The 25448-nt window shown below is 40.4% G+C and overlaps 3 protein-coding genes across 3 annotated transcripts in view; 1 reads left to right on the top strand and 2 right to left on the bottom strand.

The window, feature by feature from the left end:
* Positions 1–631, bottom strand: part of LOC123958227 (uromodulin-like 1) — a 6982-nt gene extending 6351 nt beyond the window's left edge. The window contains exon 1 of the mRNA XM_046031483.1: positions 612–631. Within this exon, the coding sequence (XP_045887439.1) occupies positions 612–631 (20 nt within the window). The remainder of the gene's footprint in view (positions 1–611) is intronic.
* Positions 632–3118: 2487 nt separating this feature from the next.
* scyl1 (SCY1-like, kinase-like 1) lies at positions 3119–15819 on the top strand. The gene is made up of 18 exons (XM_046030918.1): positions 3119–3352; positions 4404–4544; positions 6072–6194; positions 6311–6537; positions 7086–7176; positions 7532–7687; positions 8046–8204; positions 8941–9048; positions 9321–9434; positions 9547–9702; positions 9810–9998; positions 10652–10727; positions 10884–11078; positions 12673–12821; positions 12943–13032; positions 13240–13560; positions 14091–14169; positions 14246–15819. The coding sequence occupies exons 1-18, from the start codon at positions 3245–3247 to the stop codon at positions 14368–14370; spliced, it is 2607 nt and encodes an 868-aa protein (XP_045886874.1). The 5' UTR covers positions 3119–3244; the 3' UTR covers positions 14371–15819.
* Positions 15820–16495: 676 nt separating this feature from the next.
* On the bottom strand, positions 16496–24350 carry LOC123957527 (phospholipase A and acyltransferase 3-like). Its single transcript, XM_046030383.1, has 5 exons — positions 24243–24350; positions 20934–21004; positions 19328–19436; positions 18832–19100; positions 16496–17385 (listed from the first exon to the last, which is right to left on the bottom strand). Exons 2-5 carry the CDS (start codon positions 20946–20948, stop codon positions 17263–17265), a joined length of 516 nt encoding a protein of 171 aa, XP_045886339.1. The 5' UTR covers positions 20949–21004; positions 24243–24350; the 3' UTR covers positions 16496–17262.
* Between the last annotated feature and the right edge of the window lie 1098 nt (positions 24351–25448).

Here is a 25448-nt window from a genome sequence, read left to right as displayed (position 1 = left end):
GGGGGGGGGGGGGGGGGGGGGCAACACTCTTCTCTCCTTTTCAGATTTCTCATTCAGCTTAACTTGGTACTGAGCCAGGCGACTTAAACCTCTGCAGGGAGTCATGGAGGACTTGGTACAGCCAGCCTCTAGGGTACAATCTTTTAATACTTCAAAGAATTGAGCATCACTGCAGAAGAATAGCTGTGGTAAATCCTGCTACGTCAGTCGCGGTAAACATGACCATGTTGGCATAAATTGTCGTATTGGCACAAGTGTGGGATTTATATATGGGGGGGGGGGGGCGAGGCTTAAATTGTCTGTCTTCTTTCCATTACAGCTGTAATCTCGGCAAGAAAGCCACCTGTCTGTTTGACCCGCGAGTGCTGCTGAATTGCAAAGGGAAAACCGCTTTGGGTATCGCCAGGGATGCTGGTATCGTGGCTTTTATAATGTGGATAAAAGGATCTCGTGGAATCGGTCACACAATACTGTCGTGGGGAATGCTGGGGATTGGGGAAACAGTTGTCTCTTTCTTCTAGTTTCAGCCTCGTGACCAAGAGATCCCCATGTGGTGAAAGGATAAAATAGCAACCAGGTGTTGAGGGTTTTCTTTTCCTGGAGGAACAAACCTCTGGGTTTGTTCCTCCATGTTTTGCTTTTGCCCTTAATACAGTAACAAAAAGCAAAAGACTCCGGTGGTTGGCACTCCTGACATTGTCGGGACGGGGTTCAAATCCCTGCGGTGTCCTGCTTTTTTTTTTTACACGTTGGGGCAAAACTGATTTTAGTCTTAAGGATAATTTCGTGTCATTTTAAAAATGGGTTTCATATCCTGTTTTAGCCACTCTTTAAATAAAAAAAATAAAAAAACCTACAGGATGAAATCGAATGTTATAATGTTATCACACCCCTTTTATAGACTTGGTGTACCGTTTAGTTGTTAGTAGGGATGTTGAGCACGCAAACGTGTACAATTTGTACATACCATGAAGTTGCGCACAAATGTTGGTTTTTTTGTTATAGGAGACTGTAAGAATGCATTTGACAAGACTTGTAGGCAACGGGGTAATTTTCCACCCTCAGCACTGCACAATGTAAATTTTATTCCTATAATTTTCTGTATATCAACACTTGTGAGTAGCGCCAAGTGAACTACAATCACCTCAATCCTGTCTTGTAAAATGATAACTTCCTTGTGTAATTGAAATGTGAATTGTATGTTCTGAAAGATGGATGTAAAAAATACTTAGGAATGTGTAATAAAACTCTCTTATCCTTACCCTGTCCTACAAACTGGAAATTTCCCTCTTATACACTATTGACTATAGGCTGTGAAATTTCAGAGTTGACTCTGACCTCATGAGGTCAGATTATCAATATATTGGAAACTATACTTATAACTTTAGTCTGTACTTCTTTGATGTCATTAAATCCATGTACTGAATTAAACATTTTTAGACCTTATTGACCAGTACAATTGAAATGGGTGTTTAACAGCATCCCATGTGGTCCTAAACTGAATTTAAATACCCTGATACTGTAGTTGGTCAGAGGTCATGTAAAATGACATACATAATTAAAAAAAATAGTTTGCTACATATGAATGTGTTCAAGGGAATGAAAAATAAAGTTGCCTAGATGAGTCATCAGAACGGCTTTAATGCACATGCTGAGTATTTAAGAGCATGATTGTAAAGTGTACAGAGCACGATACCTGTATGGCACGAAGCAACTGCATTCGTTTCTCCCTCAGCGATGCAGTTTGTTCCCTGTTAGCTGTCCATTTTGGTAAAGCTACACAGTAACACAACCTGAACAGCATGAGACGCAAAGATATTTTGCGTGAAATTGAAGCTCTACTTATTTCTGTAACAGTTTTGTGATGTGCCTTCACTCACTAATCGAATGTCATATTGAACAAAATGCGTGAGCATAAAACTACCACTAAAGAGTAATGCATTAAACTGAAAAGCAATTCAAATACAACTTAGCGACCATCTTAAACAAGAGTCAAAACTTAAGACCAGCTTTGTGGCACAGTAGTGTTTGGAGTTCTAAGCAGTTGGTACATGACCAATTCCAGTAGAGGATGTTTAGAGAACTCTTCAATGTAAAATGTGTTAATAGTCTGTAAATAAAGCCACGTTTCTGGTGATCATGCACTACTTTGCATCTGCCCTTTACTTTGTTCTGGTTGTTGTGACGCTGTCTCCAGTTCACCTAGTCCACCTTAGGGACATTTATGACATCATTTGAAAATGTTCTATTTCTAACAAGCCATCAAGATGCATGACCGCTTATCAAGTCCTGGTCTAACATGGCTCAAAGGATCAGAAGGGGTCCCGGAGCCAAAGTCTCACTTTTGGTAACATTTCTTGTTGGAGAGTCAAATGGCTCAGTGAAAAGACCCACTGGGGAAAAAAAAAAAAACTAACTACACAGAGACCATCATAATGATACCTTCATGATTTGGATACAGTGGAGGAACTAGGTAGTTTTCATTTGGTTAAACACATTTACCATTAAAATTTTGACACAGGGTCCCTCTACAAGATATGATAGAACTTTCTTTGTCCTGAGGGAAATCCTTGTGCAGCAGTAAAAAGTAGGAATGTGTGTAAATATAAAGAGTGCAGAAATATCAATAATATATGCAAAATCCAAGTGTACACAATGACAACAATATAAACAAGGTTAATAACGAGGTTGCTACAAGACATCTGCACTAGCCAGGTGATAATGCCTGCCTAAAAACCCTGATCATTTGAGTTTATATTGTACTTTAGTGGTGCATTCAAACAAACAAATGTGTAATTACTACAAACCACTGACACGCAATTAATTAGGGGCCTTTGGGGGCTGTTACCCTCTTAGTCGTGTTTCTTTTCAAATCAAAATCCATAATGTATAAACCTCATTCTTTGATATTGACTTGAAATTCCACATGGTGGTTCAGAAATACCCCTGTTCATTGGTACAAAGATGAATTCTATTTCTAAATGAAATATTTGTGGTTTCCTCATTAATATAATTTTGTGACTCGCTTAAAAAGACTTCAAATTGTGATTTTACCAAGACATTGAGGTAAAATTTTGTACTTCTTACTAACCACGCCACAATAAACCTACTGCGGAACCAACGTGCAGAAGCAAAGTTCACACGGAGCCATTTTACATGCCGTTTGCCAGCTAGCCTCTTCTAGCTCTTCTGTGTAGCTTTCCTGTCGCTGTGTGTGTTTGATGAGGTGTGGAGGAAAGAGGAGATGTGGTCCTTTTTTGCCCGGGATCCTGTCAAAGACTTTGCATATGAACTTCTGCCAGACACCCAAGAAAAGTCTGGAATATGGAGTCTACATCGGGGAAAGCGAAAGGTAAAAAGAGGCTATCGATCCTCTGCTAATGGTTAGCTCGTGACGTTATGGAGGCCTGTCACTTAGCCGGCTGGAGAGTGTTAGTTCACTGATTTATTGATTATCCCTTTACACACGACACGTCCGGTGTTATATTGGCGTGGTTACATGTCATGTCTGTCCGTATCTGCCTCGCTTAGTCAGTGTCAGTGCGAAATTAAAATGTTCTGCTTGCTGTAACGTTAAGTATCGTACGTCTTCGCTAATGCAGTGAGCTCAGGCTTTGTTTACTCCGAGGGACAGACACGTATTCCTCGCCACGTCACCCCGTTTTTAGCCGAGTTAACAACTGCTGTTATAATTATTTTCAAGCCAAAGCTTTATCAAATTAATGAAGATGTCGTCCCTCATCACTGACAGAAATCTCACATAAATCGCAGTCCCTATTATTTTCGTTGAGCAGCTCAGTCTGGACTGTCTTCATCATCATCCCTGCAGGGCCAGATCATCACAGCCAAGCACCAGCTTCCTGATTGCATTCTGCTTTTTGTAATAGATTTAAAAATTATGTGGGATATTATATTTAATGTTTCAACTCCTGTTAGATTTAATTACTAAGCATAAACGTTAGATTACATTAGATTAGAAAATGTATTAATCACCAAAGGGGAAACTCAGTTGCCACCAGCTCACATCAAACAACATAAACAGAAAAGACAACCAGTTTGTACACACAGGACAAGTAAAAAAAACAATGCACTCATTAAAAGCCCTTTGAATCCTGATTAGAGCTGACAGGTTGCTACAAATAGGACCAGCTGAAAACCTTAAAATCAGAAATATGCATTAAAGGATCTAATTGCTGTTGGAATAAAAGACCATCTGAGCCGTTCAGTAGAACACCGGGGCATCTTCTGTCGGCCACTAAAGGAACTGCCAAGTGTCTTAAGGACACTATGGAGTGGATGGTCTACAAGATCCATGATATTCTTTAGTGTGACACTTGGTAATGGTTTAAATATCACATGTCAGCTTTATGAGTGAGCCATTTCACCCCATCCTGTCTCCTCAGACCAATGGCGAGCCAGTGTCCGTGTTTGTGTACGAGGTAGCACAGGGAACAGAGCAGCAAACCCAGCTGGCCAAGGCCGCCTTCAAGCGCATGAAGACCCTGCGGCACCCTAACATCCTGGCTTATGTCGATGGATTGGAGGTATGTTTTTGTGTATGAGTGATTTTGCACCTGTCTTCTTTATCTCCACACTCTCTACCGTTGTTTACATTGTTGAGAGGATAAAATCAATCAGCTAGTTAAGTGAGGCACATGAGGTAAAAAAAAAAAAAAAAAAGGTCTGAAGGAGGGCTGGTCTCACACATGGCCACCATCTCTGCCTAAGCGCCTTTGTCACTGAACCCCAGAAAACTGGTCCAGGCGGCCTTGAGGTAGACCCTGAAGGCGACCCTGCGCTCTGGCCTCTCTGATGAAATGCATGTGTGTGGGTGACTGTATTTTTGTGTAACTGGGAGGGTTATGCAAAACGATACTTTTCAGATGCCGTGCGTAAATTGACACTAAAAGTAAATCTTAATGTTTAAACTTTAACTAACATATAATTAGTGTCTCATCCCCACCATCTGCTTTTCCCTACATGTCACGTTGTCATGTTCAGATAGAGGTAAGTGTGATTTTAAGCCGTTGTGGGCCTATGATATTTGTACAAAAGTTGTAGTGAGTTGTGTACTAGATCATGTAAACAGTTTCTTATATTGTTTTATCAGTTTTTGTGTGCTCAGCAAGGTCCAGTAGTCCAGTCATGCTGTACTATTAAACACTTGAAATCTGTGCATCTGTTGGTTTATCTATTATGTATATCTTGAATTGAAAATCAAATGTATCAAGGAAAATGTGACAGTTGATTGCAAGCTAGGAAGACAGTGTGCATTTATGGTTCCTCCTTGTCTATGATGGGTACATATTCCTAATTCTGAAGATTCTTCATCATACTCCTGAAGATCAACAGCAACTGGGAAACTCCTTTGCTTAATATCATTCCTACCACAAATCCCTCTTAAATGTTAATGTGTGTGCAAGGTTGTGCTGTGTTTGAATCACTCGTACTAGTTTAGTAGCTTAAATGGATATTGTGATAGTATTTGGGTTGAGTGTTTTTGCCGTGAAGTTGGTGCAATAAACATACAAAATAGTAACTGTTATGGCCGAAAATTGTTTCCTCTTACATTTAATCTTTTATGCATGTTCTTTTACTATTATTATTATTAGTAGTATTATGTCTTATAGATATGTATTGTGTTTTTTTTCATTTTTCATTAACCTTTCCTTCTTCTATACTCCTTATGTTAGTTTGTCCACATTTACTAGGGTTTAGGTCAGAGGTGTGAGATTTTTTTGGTGTTTTCCCCTCTTGTTGTTCCTCTCCTTTCCTTGAATGTGCATTCAAGGAGAGGAGATGATCTCTGTTCCCCAAAACATAGAAACCTAAACTGCGTAAATGATTATACATCCCTTTTTTCGCCCGAAGCTGCCCTCGGCGGCAGGTCTCTGGACCAGCTGTATATGTGTTTTAGTACTCTGTTTATTCTCTTATTAATAAATTCTTCAAAGACAACGGTTGGTTTTTACTCAATTATTTGCTTAATCCCTCTCCAGCAATTTACAAATTTCCACGATAATTACATACACATAAAATAATCATTTATTTTACTTGCGGTTGTTTCACAGACAGAGAAGAGCCTGTACCTGGTTACCGAGCAGGTGACGCCCTTGTCAGTCCACCTGAAAGCCCAGGCAGAAAAGGGTGGAGCTGGGGACCTGGAGGTCTCCTGGGGACTGCACCAGATAGTGGTAAGGATAGGAGAGTGCACCATATGATACTTTGAGGGGAACCATAGTTGAGCCATTTCTGTCACCAGCCCTCTGTAAGACCTTACTCCACCGCTACCGTTTGCCTCCTCCCACAGAAAGCTCTGAGCTTCCTGGTCAACGACTGCCATCTGCTCCATAACAACTTGGGTGTATGGGCTGTTTTTGTCGATCGAGCTGGGGAGTGGAAGCTTGGGGCCCTCGACCATGTGGTCCCTGAGCAGGGTGACCCAAGCGGGGTCTCACTCCCTGCCCCCAAGGCTGTTTACCCAGACATGGAGAAATATGACCCACCGGAGATGCCCAATAGCAGTGGAGAGAAATGGTGAGAGAGAGTTGTTAAAAAAAACCCAACGAAAAACAACAACACACTTAAAATAGCTAGTTGAAATAATAATAGTAAAGGCTCGTGCAGACTACATGACTTTCAGCATCGGCCGATGGCTGTACGCTTCACACTACACAACTTGCCGTCTTGTGACGGGAGTCTTGAAGTCGTTGTGGCATTCACACTGGATGTGGATGTCGAGTCAGCCGACTCCTCCAGATATTTCGCATGCTAGATATCTAGCAGATGTTGGCGATGTGTCAGAAATGTGTCAGGGAGCCGTTTTGATGCGTTGTTTAGTAGTTCACATAACGCCGAGCGGCAAATCGGGCTAAAAATCATGTAGCATGAATTAGGCTTAATATGTTAAACAGGTAGAAAAGGCTGAGCAGCAATAAGACTATCTGGAGAATGTGCAGAAATGATGTTCACAATAGGACTATTTAAAGATACCTGAATTAAGTTTTGATGAGATATTAAACCTTAAATTACTGCCTTGTGTTCGTAGAAACATTTCTATTGAACTGTGTGCATGTTTGTTGCAGGGCAGGGGAGGTGTGGCGACTGGGCTGCCTAATCTGGGAGGTGTTCAACGGGCCACTACCTCGCACATCCTCCCTTCGCTCCCTTGGAAAGGTATGACATTTCCTTTGTGTACTTGCCGCACGATGGTGTATTTCCACTTTGATATTCTATTGTTAAATGGATTGTACAAGTGTTTTAGTGAAGTCAGATAAATGTGTAGTGTGAGGAATACTGGAAATTAGAAGCATTTAGATCATTCTATTGTTTATTTTACATTAAAGGGCAGACATTATGCTCATGTAAAGAAGAAGCACTGTCAAACTGAACTTGAGAAGAGTTAGTAGAGACTGTGAATGACTCAAATAATATAACCTACAGTTTCTTCGTGGTTTCCATTACAGTTAAAAGGAATCTTTGTCTTGTTCAGAGTTGTGTTCTCTCTCTTGTGCCCTTTTTTTGCCAACAGGTCCCCAAGTCCCTGGTCCCTCATTACTGCGAACTGGTGGGGGCTAATCCCCGAGCTCGGCCCAACCCAGCCCGCTTTCTCCAGAACTGCAGAGCCCCCGGGGGGTTCCTCAGCAACAGCTTTGTGGAGAGCAACCTTTTCCTGGAAGAGATACAGGTCCGCAGACTTGCATTAACACACACATTTAGCATGTATAACCGTGATGTTTGCATTAGTGCTAAAATTAAATCTCGTCAGTAAAGTCATAACGCTATCAAGATAGAACAGTATCAAGTTCTAATGGCACATAATTATGCAATAAATTTGATGAAGCAATTACCAGCTATTGGAAACTGTGTGATGTTAGTTGTCTTAATACACCCAAATCATTTGATTACTTTGCTTCCTAGACTTTTATTTTAATTGTAAAGCAGATCAAGTCTTAATATAATAGTATATTTAATGATATTAAAGCAACTAATAATAGCATAATAAATTATAATAATTGTGGAATTGAAATGTTCTCTATTTCCAGATCAAGGAGCCCGCTGAGAAGCAGCAGTTCTTCCAGGATCTGAGTGACAATCTGGACTCCTTCCCTGAAGACTTCTGCAAACACAAGGTCCTGCCTCAGCTGCTCACCGCCTTCGAGTTTGGCAATGCAGGTGCTGTCGTCCTCACACCGCTCTTTAAGGTGAATCCTTACCTGCCCGCGTAACTTTTACACCTTATTGTGAGGGTATTTTCCTCAGTGGGCTCAGTGTGGGTGAAAGCTGAGGAGTAACACACATATACGTAACGATTTGATCACTCACAGTCCGAGAAACAGAATGACCTCTGTCTCTCTAGCAGTAGTTCAAAGTTCAAAGTTGGGTAGATCAGGAATGAGTTGAGGAGTGCAAGGACAGGAGATATGGGGTGCTTGGTGTACTTCCTGAATCTTAGATGTTTACAGACTGTCTCCACTTAGAATGTAATACATGTGACCTCCAGCTCCCAACATTACTTAGGTAATGCATTTGAGTCTAACATCCAGTAGTGTGGCAGTACATATTTTGGCCAGTAAAGAACGACCTTGTATGGGATATATCGTAGACTCTACGGGATAAATATTGTGGGCCAGGAGGCAATCTTCACATTGTGTTTGGCAGTACACTGTGTTCTCAGTTCTGAGTTTTCTGAAACCTTCAATAAGAGTTGACTCGCTCACAAGAATTTCCATCACATTTATCAAATGTAAGACCACAGGGTCTGCAAGCATCTCTGATCATTTTCAAAGTAAAACATAAACAAAACCTTTTTCAAAATCTAAGTAAGACATTGTTATACTGGTATTAACACATTAGTGCACACTTCATTTCAGGCCTTATTTGAAAGTAACACCTCTTCTCACTTTTCCCTGTTCTCATCTCCATCTGTTTGTCTGCAAGGTTGGGAAGTTCCTGTCAGCAGAAGAGTACCAACAGAAGATCATTCCTGTGATCGTGAAGATGTTCTCCTCCACAGACAGAGCCATGAGGATACGACTGCTGCAGCAGGTATGGAAGGCCTGGTTTCATCTAGCCACTGACACTCTCCCACAGTGATTCAGTGGACATGTTGGTTTCCTATGCACTATCCAGCAAGAAAACATTGCAGCACTAGAGCAAGGAAAGAGAAACACCAGTTAAAATTAGTAAAAGCCAAAAGCTAGCAGGAAATCATATCCCTATGTGCTGTTTTTAAACCTTTGTTAAAGGATAAAAACATTGATTTGCTTTGCTCTGATTTTTCTTCTCTCTCTCTCTCTCTCTCTCTCTCTCTCTCTCAGATGGAGCAGTTCATTCAGTATCTAAACGAGGCAGCAGTCAATTCCCAGATTTTCCCTCACGTCGTTCACGGCTTCACAGACACCAACCCTGCCATCAGAGAACAGACTGTGAAGGTAGTGTGCATGCTTAAACAGGGCCACAGACCAGGATAGATTACTTGTGTACTGGATGTTGTCCGCCTGCCATAGCCGTAACTCTTTTCTGTTTCTCCTCCTCCCGATACAGTCTATGTTGCTGCTGGCTCCCAAGCTGAATGAGACCAACCTGAACCAGGAGCTGATGCGTCACTTTGCCCGGCTGCAGGCCAAAGACGAACAAGGCCCAATCCGGTGCAACACTACCGTCTGCCTGGGCAAGATCGCCTCCTACCTCAATGCCGGGGTAAAGTCCACCCACACCATTGTGCTTCATTTCTTTAATGCAAAAATGCCTACACCAAAGTTCAGTAAAGAATCTGTTTAAATGAAAGATTATCCCTCTGTTCACAGACTCGACAACGTGTTCTGATTTCTGCCTTCTCACGAGCCACTAAAGACCCCTTCCCGGCTTCCCGCTCTGCTGGTGTACTGGGCTTCGCCGCCACACACAACTACTACAGCGTAACAGAGATCGCCGCCCGCATCCTGCCCAACCTCTGTGCCATTACTGTTGACCCCGACAAGAGCGTCAGGGACCAGGTACGCATGACTGATGGGAATATGTGACTACATGGTGTTTCTTTGATCTCGCGCTTGCACGCCTACAAATTCATTGCTGTGGAGAAAAGGAAACCGTTTGCTTCTGCTTTGGGGTTTAGGAACTCACTTTTTAATTGATCTATATCAACAACATTCAGAGTGTTATTTATCAGCAGGAAAATGCCTCATTTACTGTAAACCTTGTGGTCCTGAAGAGATAGTCACGGTTGTGATGTAATGTGATGCGTACTTTTATGTATTGTCCTCCAAAAGTAACAGAATATCATTGTCAGCAAAATGTCAACACTGAAGCATTAAGCTTGATGTTTTTGACTCATGACCCCAGCAGTATGGCAAGGTTTAGACACACAATCTCATACAACCCACATTGATTTGACTTTCTTTTAAAACGCAGTTATCCCATGTGAAATTCTTGGATGAGACAGAGAGGTGTCACATCCAATAATTGGCTTCAGAGTTTAGCTGGCTTGTGATACCAGTTGTTTTAACTCAGGTTAACCACCTCTGTATGGCCTATTAATTCAACCTTGTATACTGATGTTTAACCTCTCTACACTATTTATTGTTTTTACTGGTATACACTGATGTATTTCTGCTCAGGATTTTCTCTCCTGCCTTTCTCTCTCTGTCAGGCATTCAAAGCCATCAAAAGTTTCCTGACCAAGCTGGAGACTGTGTCAGAAGACCCCACCAAGCTGGCTGATATAGGTTTGCAACACACTGCGCTGAGCTGCAAAGCTTTATTGGCATTGGAAACTGATGTTTACATTGTTAAAGCAAGTGTGAAATAAATATATTACAGTGTGAAAAATGTATATATACTGATATACAGAAAAAGTAATATGTCTTCTGCCCATCCTGCAGAAAAGGACGTAGCGTCGTGTGCTCAGCCTGCAGGTGCCTCTTCCAGCTGGGCCGGCTGGGCCGTGACTGGAGTGTCCTCACTAACGTCCAAGCTGATCCGCACCGCTCCAGGGACAGAGGGGGGTGCAGCAGCTGACGGCAGCATGCCCGCCAGCGACAGCAACCCTACCAATGCCACCAGTGCACCTGCACCTGGTAGGGTTATCACATTTGATTTGCTTGACTCCTAAAACATTGTTGAACTCACGACGAGCAGTTTTAAAAAGAGGATCAAAATTGTGCAGGGGGACCCCAGATATCACTTTTTTATTTATTCAGCACATTGGGCCTTTCCGAAACTAGACCCTTGCCACTTCCACTCCAACACGGAGTGAACTCTGGTCGGAGTCACCCTCACAGCCAAATTGAGCTCCCTAACCCGCATAGTGTATAAATACATTGGCCAACTTTCCGATGAACTACCCTCTCCCCAGCGTAAATTGGATCTGACATTACTGCTGCACTCATTTCTATAATATGTGTATCAAATAAACAACAGTTGTATTAAGATTCAAGATTGATGTTGAGGAAAAGTGTTTTTTACAATAACGAAACTGAAAGTATTTATCACTTATTTTGTGTTTATTCATGAACCAAATTATTTTGGTTAGATTTTGAATATTTCTTTAAGAATATGACGAAAATAAATTATGTTCTTTTATGAAAAGATTGATTGTAAAATATACATACAATAAACATTGTAAAAGAAAAGCCTATTTGAACACCTTTATCTTATTTTAAAAAATAACAGGCCGACATTCTCAAATAAAACATTTCAAAAGAAATCAAACATGATATTGAAGTATTATGTAGTCTGAAGAATTTAAAACAGTTAAAATTTATAAAGACTTCACTATTTTTCTTTAATGCCTTTATTGCTTGTTACGTGATCCCCCTGTATAGTCTATCTAGTTGTGCCATGTTCTATTATTCTGTAGGCTATTTTGTTTTGGATGAAGATTTTCGTATGAGATTAATACGATTCAATGAAAACAACAAATTATATTGTGTTTTATTAAACACAAAATAACATTTTGGCTGCGTTGTTAACCTGTGGATGGTGATATGAAATGTTAGTGGAGTTTTGGAATTTAAAAATCCTACATGTTAACCGGCAAAGTCACACGGAACTCGCATTTGAAAGAAAGGTCCCCCATCGTGCAGCAAAGGGTGTTACATACCTTCAACAAGCCGGCATTGAAGGGTTTAACAACCCACCACCACTACGCCCTTGTTGGTTTCGGAGGGCACTCAATGTGGCGGACCCGCCGCATGAACGCGCAAACTGGGTGGAAGTAGGTAGGGAGAGGGAGTAGCAAGCAGTTTCGGAAAGGCCCATTATTTGTCCAAAAAGTGGCGCCTTACATTATAGTGCAACTTGACCGTTGGCAGTTTGATCAGAGATTCTGGTGCATTATGCTAGAAGCAGCTAAAGTAGCCTCGAGCCGCTAATATCAAGCAGAGATGAGGAGTGAGCTACAGAGGTCTGGTAAACTCTCTTCTTTCTAACACCACCCCCCCAGATTTATTTCATTTTCAAACTTATCTTCAGTCCTAACCAATACTGACTCAAGTAACATCACTCGAGGCAATTTCTGATCAAAATTGGATTTGATTTGATTTTTTAATACATAGTATACCCCCAAAATGTGCAAACACACTTGGATGTGTATAAATGGTTGAGTTCTCCTTTAAGAAGTCTCAAATATGCTATCTGAAACATTATCTCTTACTTTCCTTTCTATCGTAGATTCTGAACATAAAACTCCACAAGCCACTGTGACTCGCCATCCTCCCTCTAGCTGTGCCAACCAATCACAGAGTCTTGAAGTAACAGACAATGATGACGAGCCAATAGGTGACCGCTGGGATGAGGAGGAGGATTGGGGAAGTTTAGAGGTAGGATTTCACTACTTTTTACTGAAGAAAAAAAGAGAGAGATACACATGTGTGTGTGAGATTATGTTTTTACATGTCTATAATTTTAAATCACATAAATTGTGGACTGTTTCTCATGTAGGACCCAGAGAAAGCACACACTGACCCAGATGACTGGAACTCAGACTGGTCAGGAATGGTATCATCCAAAAAGAAGGCCAGTGACAGAGGAGTATGAGCCCTTTTTAGTTTGGATTTATCAATCAATAAATTGAGAACAAGTGATCCACAGTGAACAGGATTTCTTTTAGGATTTTTTTCTTAGTCAGTTTGTGAAGAACTTCATAGTCCATGTTCTCTACTGGGGATAACATTTTTGCTTTTTATATTAGTTCATATAGTCTCCATTTCGATCTTTAATCACCTCTCTGATATCCAGGTGGGCCGGTCCTCGTCGTCCACGGCGGTGAAAAAGCAGAGCTCTGACTGGAGCAGCTCAGGCTGGGACGCCGATGACAGCTGGTCCAATGAGAAGGAAGGGCAGGGTCAGAGCTCTGCGGGCGAAGAAGGCTGGGGCAACGACTGGGGGGAGGAGGACACGGACACAACCTTGACCAGCGCAACGCTCCCCCTTCCTGAAGGGGTGCGGTTGGCCAGCGATTACAACTGGGACAGCAGCAGCACAGCCAAGGGGGCCAGTCAGAATGATCTGTTCGCCAGCGTGTCCCAGAGAAACACAGCCAGCACTGCTGCCACCACGGTGAGGACGAAGGGAGGCAAATATGTCAGAAAAACAAGAGATGGATGGTTTAAATAAAGTGTTTAATTGAAATTGAATGAGGATTTTAAATAAATTAATCCTGAAAGTAATTTTAAGCACCTCTAAAGCTCACAAATTAACACGTTACATCTCATTTGTCTAATCCATACAATAACCGAAGTGTAAAACCGACATGAGTTGCATGCACAAACTTTATTCAGAGCTGGGCTAGCCGTTTCCCCCTGCTTCAGGTCTGTTAAGCTAAGCTAAGCTAATTGCCTACTGGCTCTAGCTTCATATAAAATGTACAGACAAGAGAGTAGTATCAGTCTTCTGATCCAACTCTCAGCAAGAAAACTTATTACCCAAAATGTAAGACTCTTCCTTTTATATGAAGTAAATTGCTGCATTCTCTGTTGATCTATAGGTGAAGAAAACATGAGGATGAAATGAGAGAACACTGTTGTAAAATCTTGACACTACATGCATTTCAGGTCAGTGATGTGTGTGTTGTGTTTTCACCTTGTCAGGCTGGAGATGGCTGGGGTGCAGAGGCAACAGGGGACTGGGGAGCTGAGGAGAGCTGGGAGTCAGTGGATGGGAACCAGGGTAAGTATCTCCGCTGGCACCCCTTATAACAAATATGGCCCCTTTATTTTGCTTACTGTATGCTTGCGTCAACCAGGTCTCAGCAAGGCCGAGCTGTCCAAGAAGAAAAGGGAGGAGAGGAGGAAAGAGCTGGAGGCAAAACGGGCAGAGCGCAAAGCTGCTAAAGGTCCTCTCAAACTGGGCGCACGCAAGCTGGACTGACGGGGGATGCAAAAGCAGATTAGAGAGTCGGGATGGAGAGGGAGGAACATGGACCAGTGACTGCACCCGGAGCAGCGGATGGAGGATTGACATTCCACAAACAAAGGACCAGAAAGAAGTGTTAGAAGTTGAGAAAAAAACTGTGAACAGTGTTTCGCTATAATAGAGGCGTTGGTTGTTGTTTGAGCGGAGGAAAGTGTTACTGTTGGTCTGATGACAGACAGGTGAAAAAGCAACAGTCCAGTGATTTACGAATGCATTATTGGGGATGGCAGAGCAGAAACAAATGCAGAGACGGAAAAGCGATATAGAAAATCTAGGAAGACATGAAGCAGCACTTCTTGCAGCAGAGTTGATCACACAAAATGTCCCCCTCTGTTTTTTTGTTTTTTTAAATGCATAACTCAAAGTTGCAGTTGTAAAGTAAATGTATATAAATGGTGCATCTTGTCTTAAAATGACATAAAGATATGACACTTTTTTTAAAAATTGAGAAATATATATATAACAGAATTTAAACATGTATTATACTGAATGTTGTTCAGTAATCTCTCTCACACACACACAGTGGATATGAATGTTTTAGTTCAGCTGTCACTAACTTACAGATTTAAGATCAATCCATGCATGCACTTGTATATTTGTGCGGCCCAACAAAAGATTTCCTGGCAAAGAACTACAAATTTGTTGTCTACTTTGCACATTCAACACTGGATTTTACTGTACTGAACTGGCCCGAGGGGACACACATTTGACTGATCTCAGATCTGTAAATGTGGAACATGCACTGCTGACGCATGATGAGCACATTATGGAAATGCAGTAAGTAGTTAAACTGAGGCTAGAGAACTGGTTTTAAGGGAAAATCAATTTGTGTGTTTACATGTCTTTTCCTAGTGTGTCCTATGCAGGGTAGTGCTGTGGATGAAGGGTTATGAAATCAAAGTTTTATTTTGAAATCTTAAGTCCTGTTATGTTTTTGTACGCGTATAATCCTGCAGATCTCACTAAAACCTTTTGAGATCATCTGAGGAAGTACAATTTACAATCAGTCATTTTTGGCAGTGGGTGTGGTCAGTAAAGGAGATTGAAATAAGTAGATTTTGCTTTTTTTATTATTATTTGTGCCTTTATTTAATTGCAGATCTGCTCTGTAGGATCACATCAAGTAATTCTTACGTTTCAACAGAAACTTGACATGAAATGTTTCCCACTAGCATATTCTGTTCATCATCCCCTGTCTGTGATGAATGTGGTATTGTTAGATTTGGTGTTACTTACTGTTCAAGATGCTGTATACATAAGCCAGCTGACACAATCAGCAGCTATCACCATGGGAGCTAATGTCCTGTTTTGGGGCAGTCAGGCAAGGAACTGGATGCAACCTTTTACAGAGAATCCAAATCATGTAGCATGTGAGCTATTCTAAAAATAAATAATTAAAATAAACCACATGTTTCTTCTTTAGATTAAAGGGCTTTCGTCACAGTCCTCGTCAGCAAGTGTATGAGCCAAGAACTAAGTGAGTTGACCAGGATGACTGGTATCCATCTCTGAGATGTCTGCCTTCCACACACGGAGTGAAAATTTCAACAGAAGTCAATGTGGACTCATAAGTAGAAAATATAACAATGAAAATAGAAATTTAGTGAAATATCTATTCTCCATTGTATTGGGCACTGAAGAGAAACTGCTGCTGGTAATGTTTTATTAAATGCTCAATTATAAAAAGGGGGTGGAGACAGACGTCTCAGACAGATATGTCAAATGCCTGGACAAAAGATTTCTGGGTGATATCAAACGTGTCTCTTATTTGTGAGGACTAATGAACTGGAAAGATGCAAATGGTTCAGTAAAAATCAAATCTGCAGAGAGGGCCTGGGATGGACATCATTTTAAATAAAACAAGTTCAGCGTACTCGGGGATAAAATAAGGTGGTTTGTCTCCACAACACAGTAACATTAATAAAATAATAGAGTATGCTGCTTCTCAAAAGTGACCAAGGAAGGTAAGTAAACAGCTAAAACCAAAATTTCATGAATTCAAAACTGAAACCAGACTGAGGTCAAGAACTAGGACCCTGTGTGAGAGCAACACTACATTGCAGAAAGAGAGACTACCATCCATAATCACACAAATAATTCTTTATTCAAAACATTTACAAATAAATTTAAGATAAAACCTTAAATTCCAATTAAATTGAGAACTCCGAGATAAAATAAGAAAGCAGGAGTGTTTAATTCAGTCCACGTCTCCTTTCCGCCAACAACCTACAGTTCATAAGGTACTATAACATTTCATTACATGACTTTTCTGTGAGATATAAGCAGAATATCATATTTGCTTATTTTAATCATGTAAACTATTATTGTTGGACAGCTTATTAATGTATTGGCTAACAAGAATCACCATTTAGACTTCAGAGCCGTTTAAATTCGGCATTATTTCTTCATTTGCAGCTACCAGCAAACTTTGTTTTATATAGAAAAGATCCCCTAACCTTGTGAATCTCACATCCCTCACAATCCAATAAAAATCTATAGTTATCTTCAAAAACTCCATATTAAAACATTTAAACAGATTTTATCTTGACACCTTAATTAATGAACATTTTCTTTTGTGCTTCTATGTGCTGTCCGTAGAAATGTTAAAAAGTCAGGGCCATGATACCAAACCAGCCAATTTGCATTGTTATTGAAACCAAAAGGTGGTATGAGAGAGATATGGTGATTACTTTGAGCAGAAAAGATAAAAATCAGCCAAACTTCTCTCTAAATCACAGAAGCTTGCATGTAAATTAAGTGTTTTCTGTGAGCGATCATGTTAACTACCCTTAGGCATTGCTGGTGATCTGTTAATCAAGCCCCTGCACAGGTGACCTGGGACTTCCATCACTGTGTGTTCTTGTTTTCTTTTTTGCTGCCTCCAAACAGAGCTCCTGCCAGAGCTACAAAACCCAGACCCACCACTGTAGCCACACCCGCGACCATGGCTACTTCTCCGGCCTTACGCACCTGCAGAGGAACACGTACATCTTGTAGTTAGTGAGCAGAGGTTTGATGCACAGAGTCATCTTGACATTCAAAACTCTATTGAAATTATGCTAAATTTCACTCACATTAGAACATTTGTACCGCTAAGATTCCCTTTTCTACTTTAAAGTAATGGACGGCAGACATGTAGACCGTTTATGCTGTAAAAGGGGTTTGATGTATTGATCCTCAACATGAAAATAGGTCACTATTGGGAAAAAAACAAAACTATTGATTGCTTGTTGATATGATTTTGCTTATCAGTTATTTTTTTTTATTTTCTAACATGTCTTAAGTCAAACAGAATCCATGTCTCCATCTTGATATATGGTGGGTAGAAAATGAAAACACCAGTGAAAATGATCAACAGGAAAGTCCTAGATATATTTTTATACATTTATTAATATATAATTTATAAATGGATTAGAATGTTGTCAGTAAACCAAATTACTAACAACCAAATACGTCACACAACTCTTCTCCAATAAACATGTTTTAATGTTTTGCAAAGAGAGAGTAGAAGAAGAGTTGTCATATTTTTATTTTATTTCACTGGACCACCCTGTGTAAATAAAAGGATAATTGAGTGAATGAAAATTATTGATGTGCTCGCTTTGACAGATCACGAACAAGACAATTCAATCAAATTAAATGACAATAAATGAAGCCATTACTGGATAAAATGACGAACTTTAATAGCATGTGTGCAGCAATGTACACTTTGGACCAGTTGCCTCTTCCCTGTTTTAGTAGTCCCAAATTGCTCCATTCCTCTATGGGAGTTATTCTTCCTTCATTTTGTTTCATAATCCAATCTGTACTACAGCACTGTTAAGGTTGTGATTACATTGTGATATTTGCCTCCACTTAGCCTCTTTTGCAGAAAGCTGCAAAGCCACAATTAATAACTTGGAGGATAAAAATCTCTGCTATAAATCTCTGACCAACTCCGAAGATGTGTTTGGATATTGGATGTGTTCATCATCATACATTGCCAAGATAAACAGGCTTAGGCCTATATGTTGAACATGCATTTATAAGTGTGAGTATCAGACGTATTTACACTGAACAAAATTATAAACGCAACACTTTTGTTTTTTGACCCCATTCATTATGAGACTTTCTCTATGTACACAAAAGGCCTAAAAGGCTATTTCTCTCAAATATTGTTCACAAATCTGTCAAAATCTGTCAGTGAGCACTTCTCCTTTGCTGAGATAATCCATCCACCTCACAGGTGTAGCATATCAAGATGCTGATCAGACAGGATGTTATACAGGTGTGCCATAGGCTGGCCACAATAAAAGGCCACACAAGGCTTACACAAGACTCCTCCAGCTACACCCTGTCTTACCATTGGAACCCCTTTTCTGTTTTTCATCCCAGCCCCAAGAAGAGTCCTGCAACTAAAAGACTGGGTCCACTGACCTGCCGGGACTCTGCTTTTCCGTAGCGGAGCTCGTTTGCGAAGTGCTCACAGTTCCCCCTGAAGATGCAGTACGGCAGCTCCTTGCCCACCAGCGCACGGGCCTCTCTCAAAATGATGTGAACTGGGCGGGGCTTGTACTTCTCGTCCAGGCTGTTGTTGATTTTCCACTGGTCGGTGCCCACCATGTCCCACAGCTCCTCTTTCTTCACAATGGCTTTCTCAGTCAGGACAGACATCACACTGCTGGCGCCTGCACCCGCGACCTCGGCTATGAATAAAGAGGAATGATAGAGAGAGAAACAGACATGTGTGCGGGTTTATGTGCTAAATATTGCAACATTGTGTTTTTTGAGTGGTGTGTGAATTATGAATCAGTTTAACCAAGAAACCCGTTTAAGCTGATGTACTGAAAAACAGTGAATGTGGGCCATCATAAGGCTGGATTTTGCTCAGGATTTGGGAGTAGCAGTCCAGGGAGTTGGGGGGGTGACTCACAGGGTGGTGCCAAGTGAACAACGTATCCATCGCCAATATACACAGCCCAGTGCTGATAGGTGCCACGAAGGACCTCAATCAAGTCCCCAAGCTCTGGTTTCTCATCATACTTGGATTAGAACAGACAGAACAAACATATTTGACTTTGCAACAGACTTGTGTTTTGCAACAGCTGCAATACATCTAGCCTGACTTTATCTGGGTTAAACAAATGTTTGTCACACTGCAATGTTTCAGATCACCAAACAAATTGACATTAGACAAAGATAACACAAGTAAACACAAAATGCAGATTTTGAATGAAGGTTTATTGTTAACTGAAAAAAATCCAAACCTACATGGCCCTGTGTGGAGAAGTGATTTGCCCCCCCCTTAAAACAAATCAACTGTGGTTTATCACATTTTTCGAGTTCAATTTCTCTAGCAACACCCAGGCCTGATTCCTGCCACACCTGTTCTCAATCAGCAAATCACTTAAATAGGACCTGCCTGACAAAGTGGAGTAGACCAAAAGATCCTCAAAAGTTAGATATCATGTTGTGATTAAAAAAATTCATAAACAAATGAGCAACAGTAACTGAGATTTATCAGCCTGAAATAGGTTATAAAGCCATTTCTAAAGCTTTAGGACTCCAGTGAACCATAAAAACTCCAGAGAAAACATGGAACAGTGGTGAACCTTCCAGGAGTGGCCAGACAACCAAAATTACCCCAAGAGTGCAGCGACAACTCATCCAAGAGGTACCAAAAAACTCCACAACAACATCCAAAGAACTGCAGACTTCACTTGCCTCAGTTACAACAAACAGTTACAAGAACAAGAAGGCTCATCTCAGTTTTGCCAGAAAACATCTTCATGATCCCCCAAGACTTTTGGGAAAATACTCTGGAATGACTAGACAAAAGCAGAACTTTTTGGAAGTTGTGTCCCATTACATCTAAAAAGGTAAAAGTAACACTGCATTTCAGAAAAGAAATATCATACCAACAGTAAAATATTGTGGCGGTAGTGAGATGGTCTGGGGTTGTTTTGCTGCTTCAGTACCTGGAAGACTTGCTGTGGTAAATGGAACCATAATTTCTGCTGTCTGCCAAAAAATCCTGAAGGAGAATGTCTGGCCATCTGTCCATGACCTCAAGCTGAAACACTTGGTTTCTGCAGCAGAACAATGATCCAAAACACACCAGAAAGTCCACCTCTGAATGGCTTAAGAAAATCAAAATGGCCTAGTTAAAGTCCTGACCTGATTCCGATCGAGATGTTGTGGCATGACCTTAAAGTGGTTAAGGCTCAAACCCTCCAATGTGGCTGAACTGCATCAATTCTGCAAAGATGAGTGGGCAGTTGTTGCTGCTAAGGGTGGCCTAACTAGTTTATTAGGTTTAGGGGGCAGTCTTTTCCCCTTAATAAAAACCTTCATTTAAAAAAAAAAAAAAAAGTTGTATTTTGTGTTTATTTATCTTTATAATATTTCAATTTGTTTGATCTGAAATGTTTCAGTGTGACAAATGCAAAAAACAAACAAATCAGGAAGGGGGCAAACACTATCTCACACCACTGTAAACTGGATCAAAGCCTGAAATGCATGACACATAATTACTATACCAGTGTCGGGGCCATGTCAGTGTTTCGTCTTTACACCTTGGACTACTTTAACTGTCCAGATGACTCAGCACCTACAGGAAAAAAAAAAAAATCACTTAATATATTTGTACACAGCATGATATACAGAGGAAAGTGAAATATACAGAAATGTAAAATACTTTACTTTTATCTTAAGGTATCTGTGCTTGTTTGCATGCCACTCACATGGGTGTAGTGATCAATATTTGAAATATAAAAAAGAGCATGTTGTCCTCCCATGCAGATCACCCAGATGATGTGTGCCTGTGTCATTACAGCTCATCTGTATATAGCTAATATTATATTCAGTGGTGAGTAGAGTACTGAAAATCTTGACTGAAATAATAACTATGCATGGTATGCACTTTGCTTGGTGACTTATAGTTTAGTCATTTCTGTTTAATACAATTAGGCCTATTTTACCCCCCCCCCCCATCTACACAAAGGTATTGATAAGATCATTTTTAAACATCACACTTGCTTTGATATGAAGGGAGATGCGTATGATCTGCCTTCTCCAACAAAACAGGCACCCAATACTATATTGTTATTCCTAAAGTCTCCATGAATATGACCTTTACACCGTAAAGAGAACCCAGGCACAGCCCATCGTGGAATGAAGTAGGGTAAGCCTATATATAGAGGGAGACCTGTGCGTCACGCCTAACGCCCAACAGGGATGTTTTATCCACCCATATTTTCTCTCTCCCTTTTCAAAAAGTATTATATAGTAATGGCCAAAAATATATGCACCCCTGCAGGTCTGTCACATAATGCATTACTTCTCTCAGAGAACTGTTGGAATTATAAATGCTTTGGTATTCTAATATTTTCTTCTTTTGTTTGCATTGGAACAACCCGAAAGAGAGGAAAAAAAACCCATGACATTCCACACAGAACTCCAAATTAGTGGCACCTTTTCAAAATCTTCAGAAATAAAAGTTGTATTTCCAGCTTGTGATGCTCCTTTAATTTGTAATTAAACTCACCAGTAGCAATTCACAGGTGCTAGCAATAAAGACATCACACTTAAAACCATTTAAAATGGAGAAAGGTCAGCTCAACCTTTGTGTTGTGCATACCACACTGAGCATGGACAAAAGAAAGATAACAAGAGTTGTCTGAGGATTTGAGAACAAAAATTTGGGAAAGGCATGGACAATATCAAGGCTACAAGTCCATCTCCAGAGATCTTGAATGTTCTTGTGTCCACTGTGCGCATCATTGTGAAGACGCAGGCTGACCTGCACACATAGGGTACAACAGTGTCAGCTCGTACTATCCATCGCCATCTGAATGAAAAGGGACACTACGGTAGGATATCCAGGTGGACCTAGCTGCTGACAAAGAAAAATAAAAAAGCCAGATTGGAGTTCACCAAAATTTACCTGAGGAAGCCTTCTGGGAGAATGTCCTGTGGACAGGTTAGACTAAAATAAAGCTGTTTGGTAAAGCACATCATTTTTCTGATTTCAGAAAATGAAATGAGACCTTCAAAGAAAAGAACACTGCCCCTACAGTCAAACATGGTGGAGGTTCACTGATGTTTGGTGTTGCTTTGCTGCTTCAGGCAGTAGATGTCTTGACTGTGTGCATGACCTTATAAAATCTGAAGACTGCCAAAGAATTCTGGGGTGCACTGTAGGGCCCAGTGTCAGGAAGCTGGGTCTCCGCCAGAGGTCATGGGTCTTACATGGGTCATGGGAGTTCTGAAGAGGCCAGCAGTGAGTCCAGATCCAAATCCTATAAAGCGCCTGTGGAGAGATCTCAAAACAGCAGCTGGGAGAAGGAACCAATTAAATGTCAAAGACTTGGAGCAACTGCCAAAAGAAGAGTGGTCCAAAATTCCAGTACAGAGGTGTCAGAAACTCACTAATGGTTCCAGGAGCCGATTGATTTCAGTTATTTTTATCCAAAGGTGTGCTACCAAATATTAAGTTGAAGATGCCGATAATTTTGTCCAGTCCACTGTTCTGTGTGGAATGTCTCAGATTTGGCTTTTTTTCCCCCCCCCCTCTGCTTTTTTGTGTTATTCCAATGCAAACAAAAGAAATAAAACATGAGAATACCAAAGCATTTGTAATTGCAACAATGTGTGGGAGAAGTGCATTATGTGACAGACCTGCAGGGTTGCTCATATTTTTGGCCATGCACAAATGTTCTGAAAAGACTAAATGCGCCATCAATAAGCAATTAATGGGAAGTGAAAGTATTTCTGTACTTTTTTTTTGAAAGGGGGACACCTGCTGCTTTCCAACACAGCCAATATTCCTAAAGAATCCATGAACATAAGATTTACAGCATAAAGAAAACACGGGCGCAGCCCATCGCGGAATGACGGTAAGCCTGGAAGACCTGCGAGTCACGCCTAAAGCCCAAGAGGAATGTTGTGTACAAATATTTACTCTCTCCCGCTTCTTCTCAAAAAGTAGTTTTACCTGTTGCGTGAAAGTCAAGATCAGTTCCACCCATAGACTGTATCTAAAAAGGTTTCACCGTACAGTATAGACTACGTTTGTTGGGCACAGACTAAATAGGTAATTAATACGCAATTAATAGAAAGTGAAAGTATTTCTTGTTAAAGGGCGGCGGTGCCGGCAGCCACCAGTGTGCACTTACTGGATTTGAGTTACAATAGTAGAACAACCAAACCTTAAATTTAAACGGTATTTGCCTGATTGTCTCGTTTTTAGTTTATGGCCTGATCATTAATATCTGGCTGAATTCAGCGCACGCAATTTGGATGACAGCTCCTTTCAGTTAATGTAGCAAAATGCACATTAAATAACAGACTAGGGTTGACAAAATAATAGAAACACCTGTCAGTACAACGCAACAAATCAACTGCACCACAAACTGCAGCCTTGATAATTATCATTAAGTTCAATCAGAATGAAAGAAGAATTGGAAAGATAGAGTAGAAGTATCTTTACCAGCAAGTTAACCAGCCCCTACGAACGTTTTGATATGCGCATCCTTAGATGGCATCCGGCAGAAATAAATTATTTTAGATTATTTAAATGTCAGCCTGCTGTAATGCAGACAAACGTAGTCATTTCATTGCCCAAAACAAAAATATCAGCTCCAACAAGCGACGAATCGTCAAGGTAGCAGAAAGCTAGTGGTTAGCTTGAACTGGTCAGTGTTTACATCATCCAAATGCCTTTAACTCTAGCGTTGTAATACCGGCTTTTAGCTGACGTTACCTCAGATACAAAACATAGCTCAGAGAACACGGTCTTCGGCTGACTTTACACTTTATGAAAATGTTGTGACAGCCAGTCTTCTTACCTTTAACAACGGTGTCCACGACTTTAATATCAGAGACGGCACCAAAGACCCCGACGCCAAAGCTCAGCTGTGAGGGATCAGCTGATGGTTGCTCCTTTTAGTCTGGGAGCCGGAGACCTTCAGAATAAAAGCCTCAAGATCCCAATTCCATCACTGACTAAAACACAATTTATTATTTAAAAACATACAATGTGTTACTAAAAACACAATAAAAGTAATAGAACAACGATTAAATACATACGTGATAAATAAAAATAATAAAAAAGGAGTAATAAGAAATAATAAGAATATGAATAATAATGCACTCAGTTCTCAATTTCTTAGGTACACCTACTTAAAACTTACAACTTAATGTAGTCTAATCAGCAATAGTTTCAGAGATTTTCTGTCATATTAAACATTACTTACTGACAGGCTACTTTATACTGTGATTTCCTTTAAGAGTGATGAATTGAGCTCTTCACTGTCTTGTCTATAGCAGGGACCACAACATTGTCACTGTTCAGACAGCTTTCTCATCATCGTCTGTTTTTATACTGTTTGAACAAGTTGCTGCTCTGTGGGTTGGACCTTGTTTAGTATTCAGGTGACAATCTGCTTTTGAATCTACATTTTCAGATTATACTGATGATGAAAACGCATAAGGTGTGAGATGGAAAATAAAAGGCAGACACAAAAACAAATGGAGGTGAATGTTTTGTTTGGGCAGCAAGTAAAATAGCAAAAGAAATGGGATTACATGATAAGAGCAACACTATCACAACACCTTACCCAGTGACTCACAATTATTTTCCCCTGTGTCCTTAGATTTTTATATTCAAGAGAAAATAAAGAAAGATTAAGGAAAGGAAAATTGATCAAATATAGTTGCTGTAAAACTAAAAATAACACATGTATTCCAATATATACAGATGGATCAAATGAACCTAAGAATGGAAAGACTTCGGTTTTGTTATCCCAGGTTTAAATATAAAAATTAAGGACATAATACCAGATCACTAACAACGTATGCAGTCAAGATGTTAGCTATTGTAATGGCTTTATAGCGGAGAGAGAAAAATAATCTTAAAAAGTCATTTAGTAAAAGTCACTTATTATCAGTGCTGGTGTCATTGCAGTCCATGTCATCCCAAAACAGACCAGATGTACTCAATGAAATACAGTATATGAAACAATATTTAGACTACATCAAACAGCAGTCAGGTT

Source organism: Micropterus dolomieu, linkage group LG19 (genome assembly GCF_021292245.1).
Source record: "Micropterus dolomieu isolate WLL.071019.BEF.003 ecotype Adirondacks linkage group LG19, ASM2129224v1, whole genome shotgun sequence".
Lineage (NCBI taxonomy): Eukaryota > Metazoa > Chordata > Actinopteri > Centrarchiformes > Centrarchidae > Micropterus > Micropterus dolomieu.
This window is presented reverse-complemented; position numbering and strand designations above follow the sequence as displayed.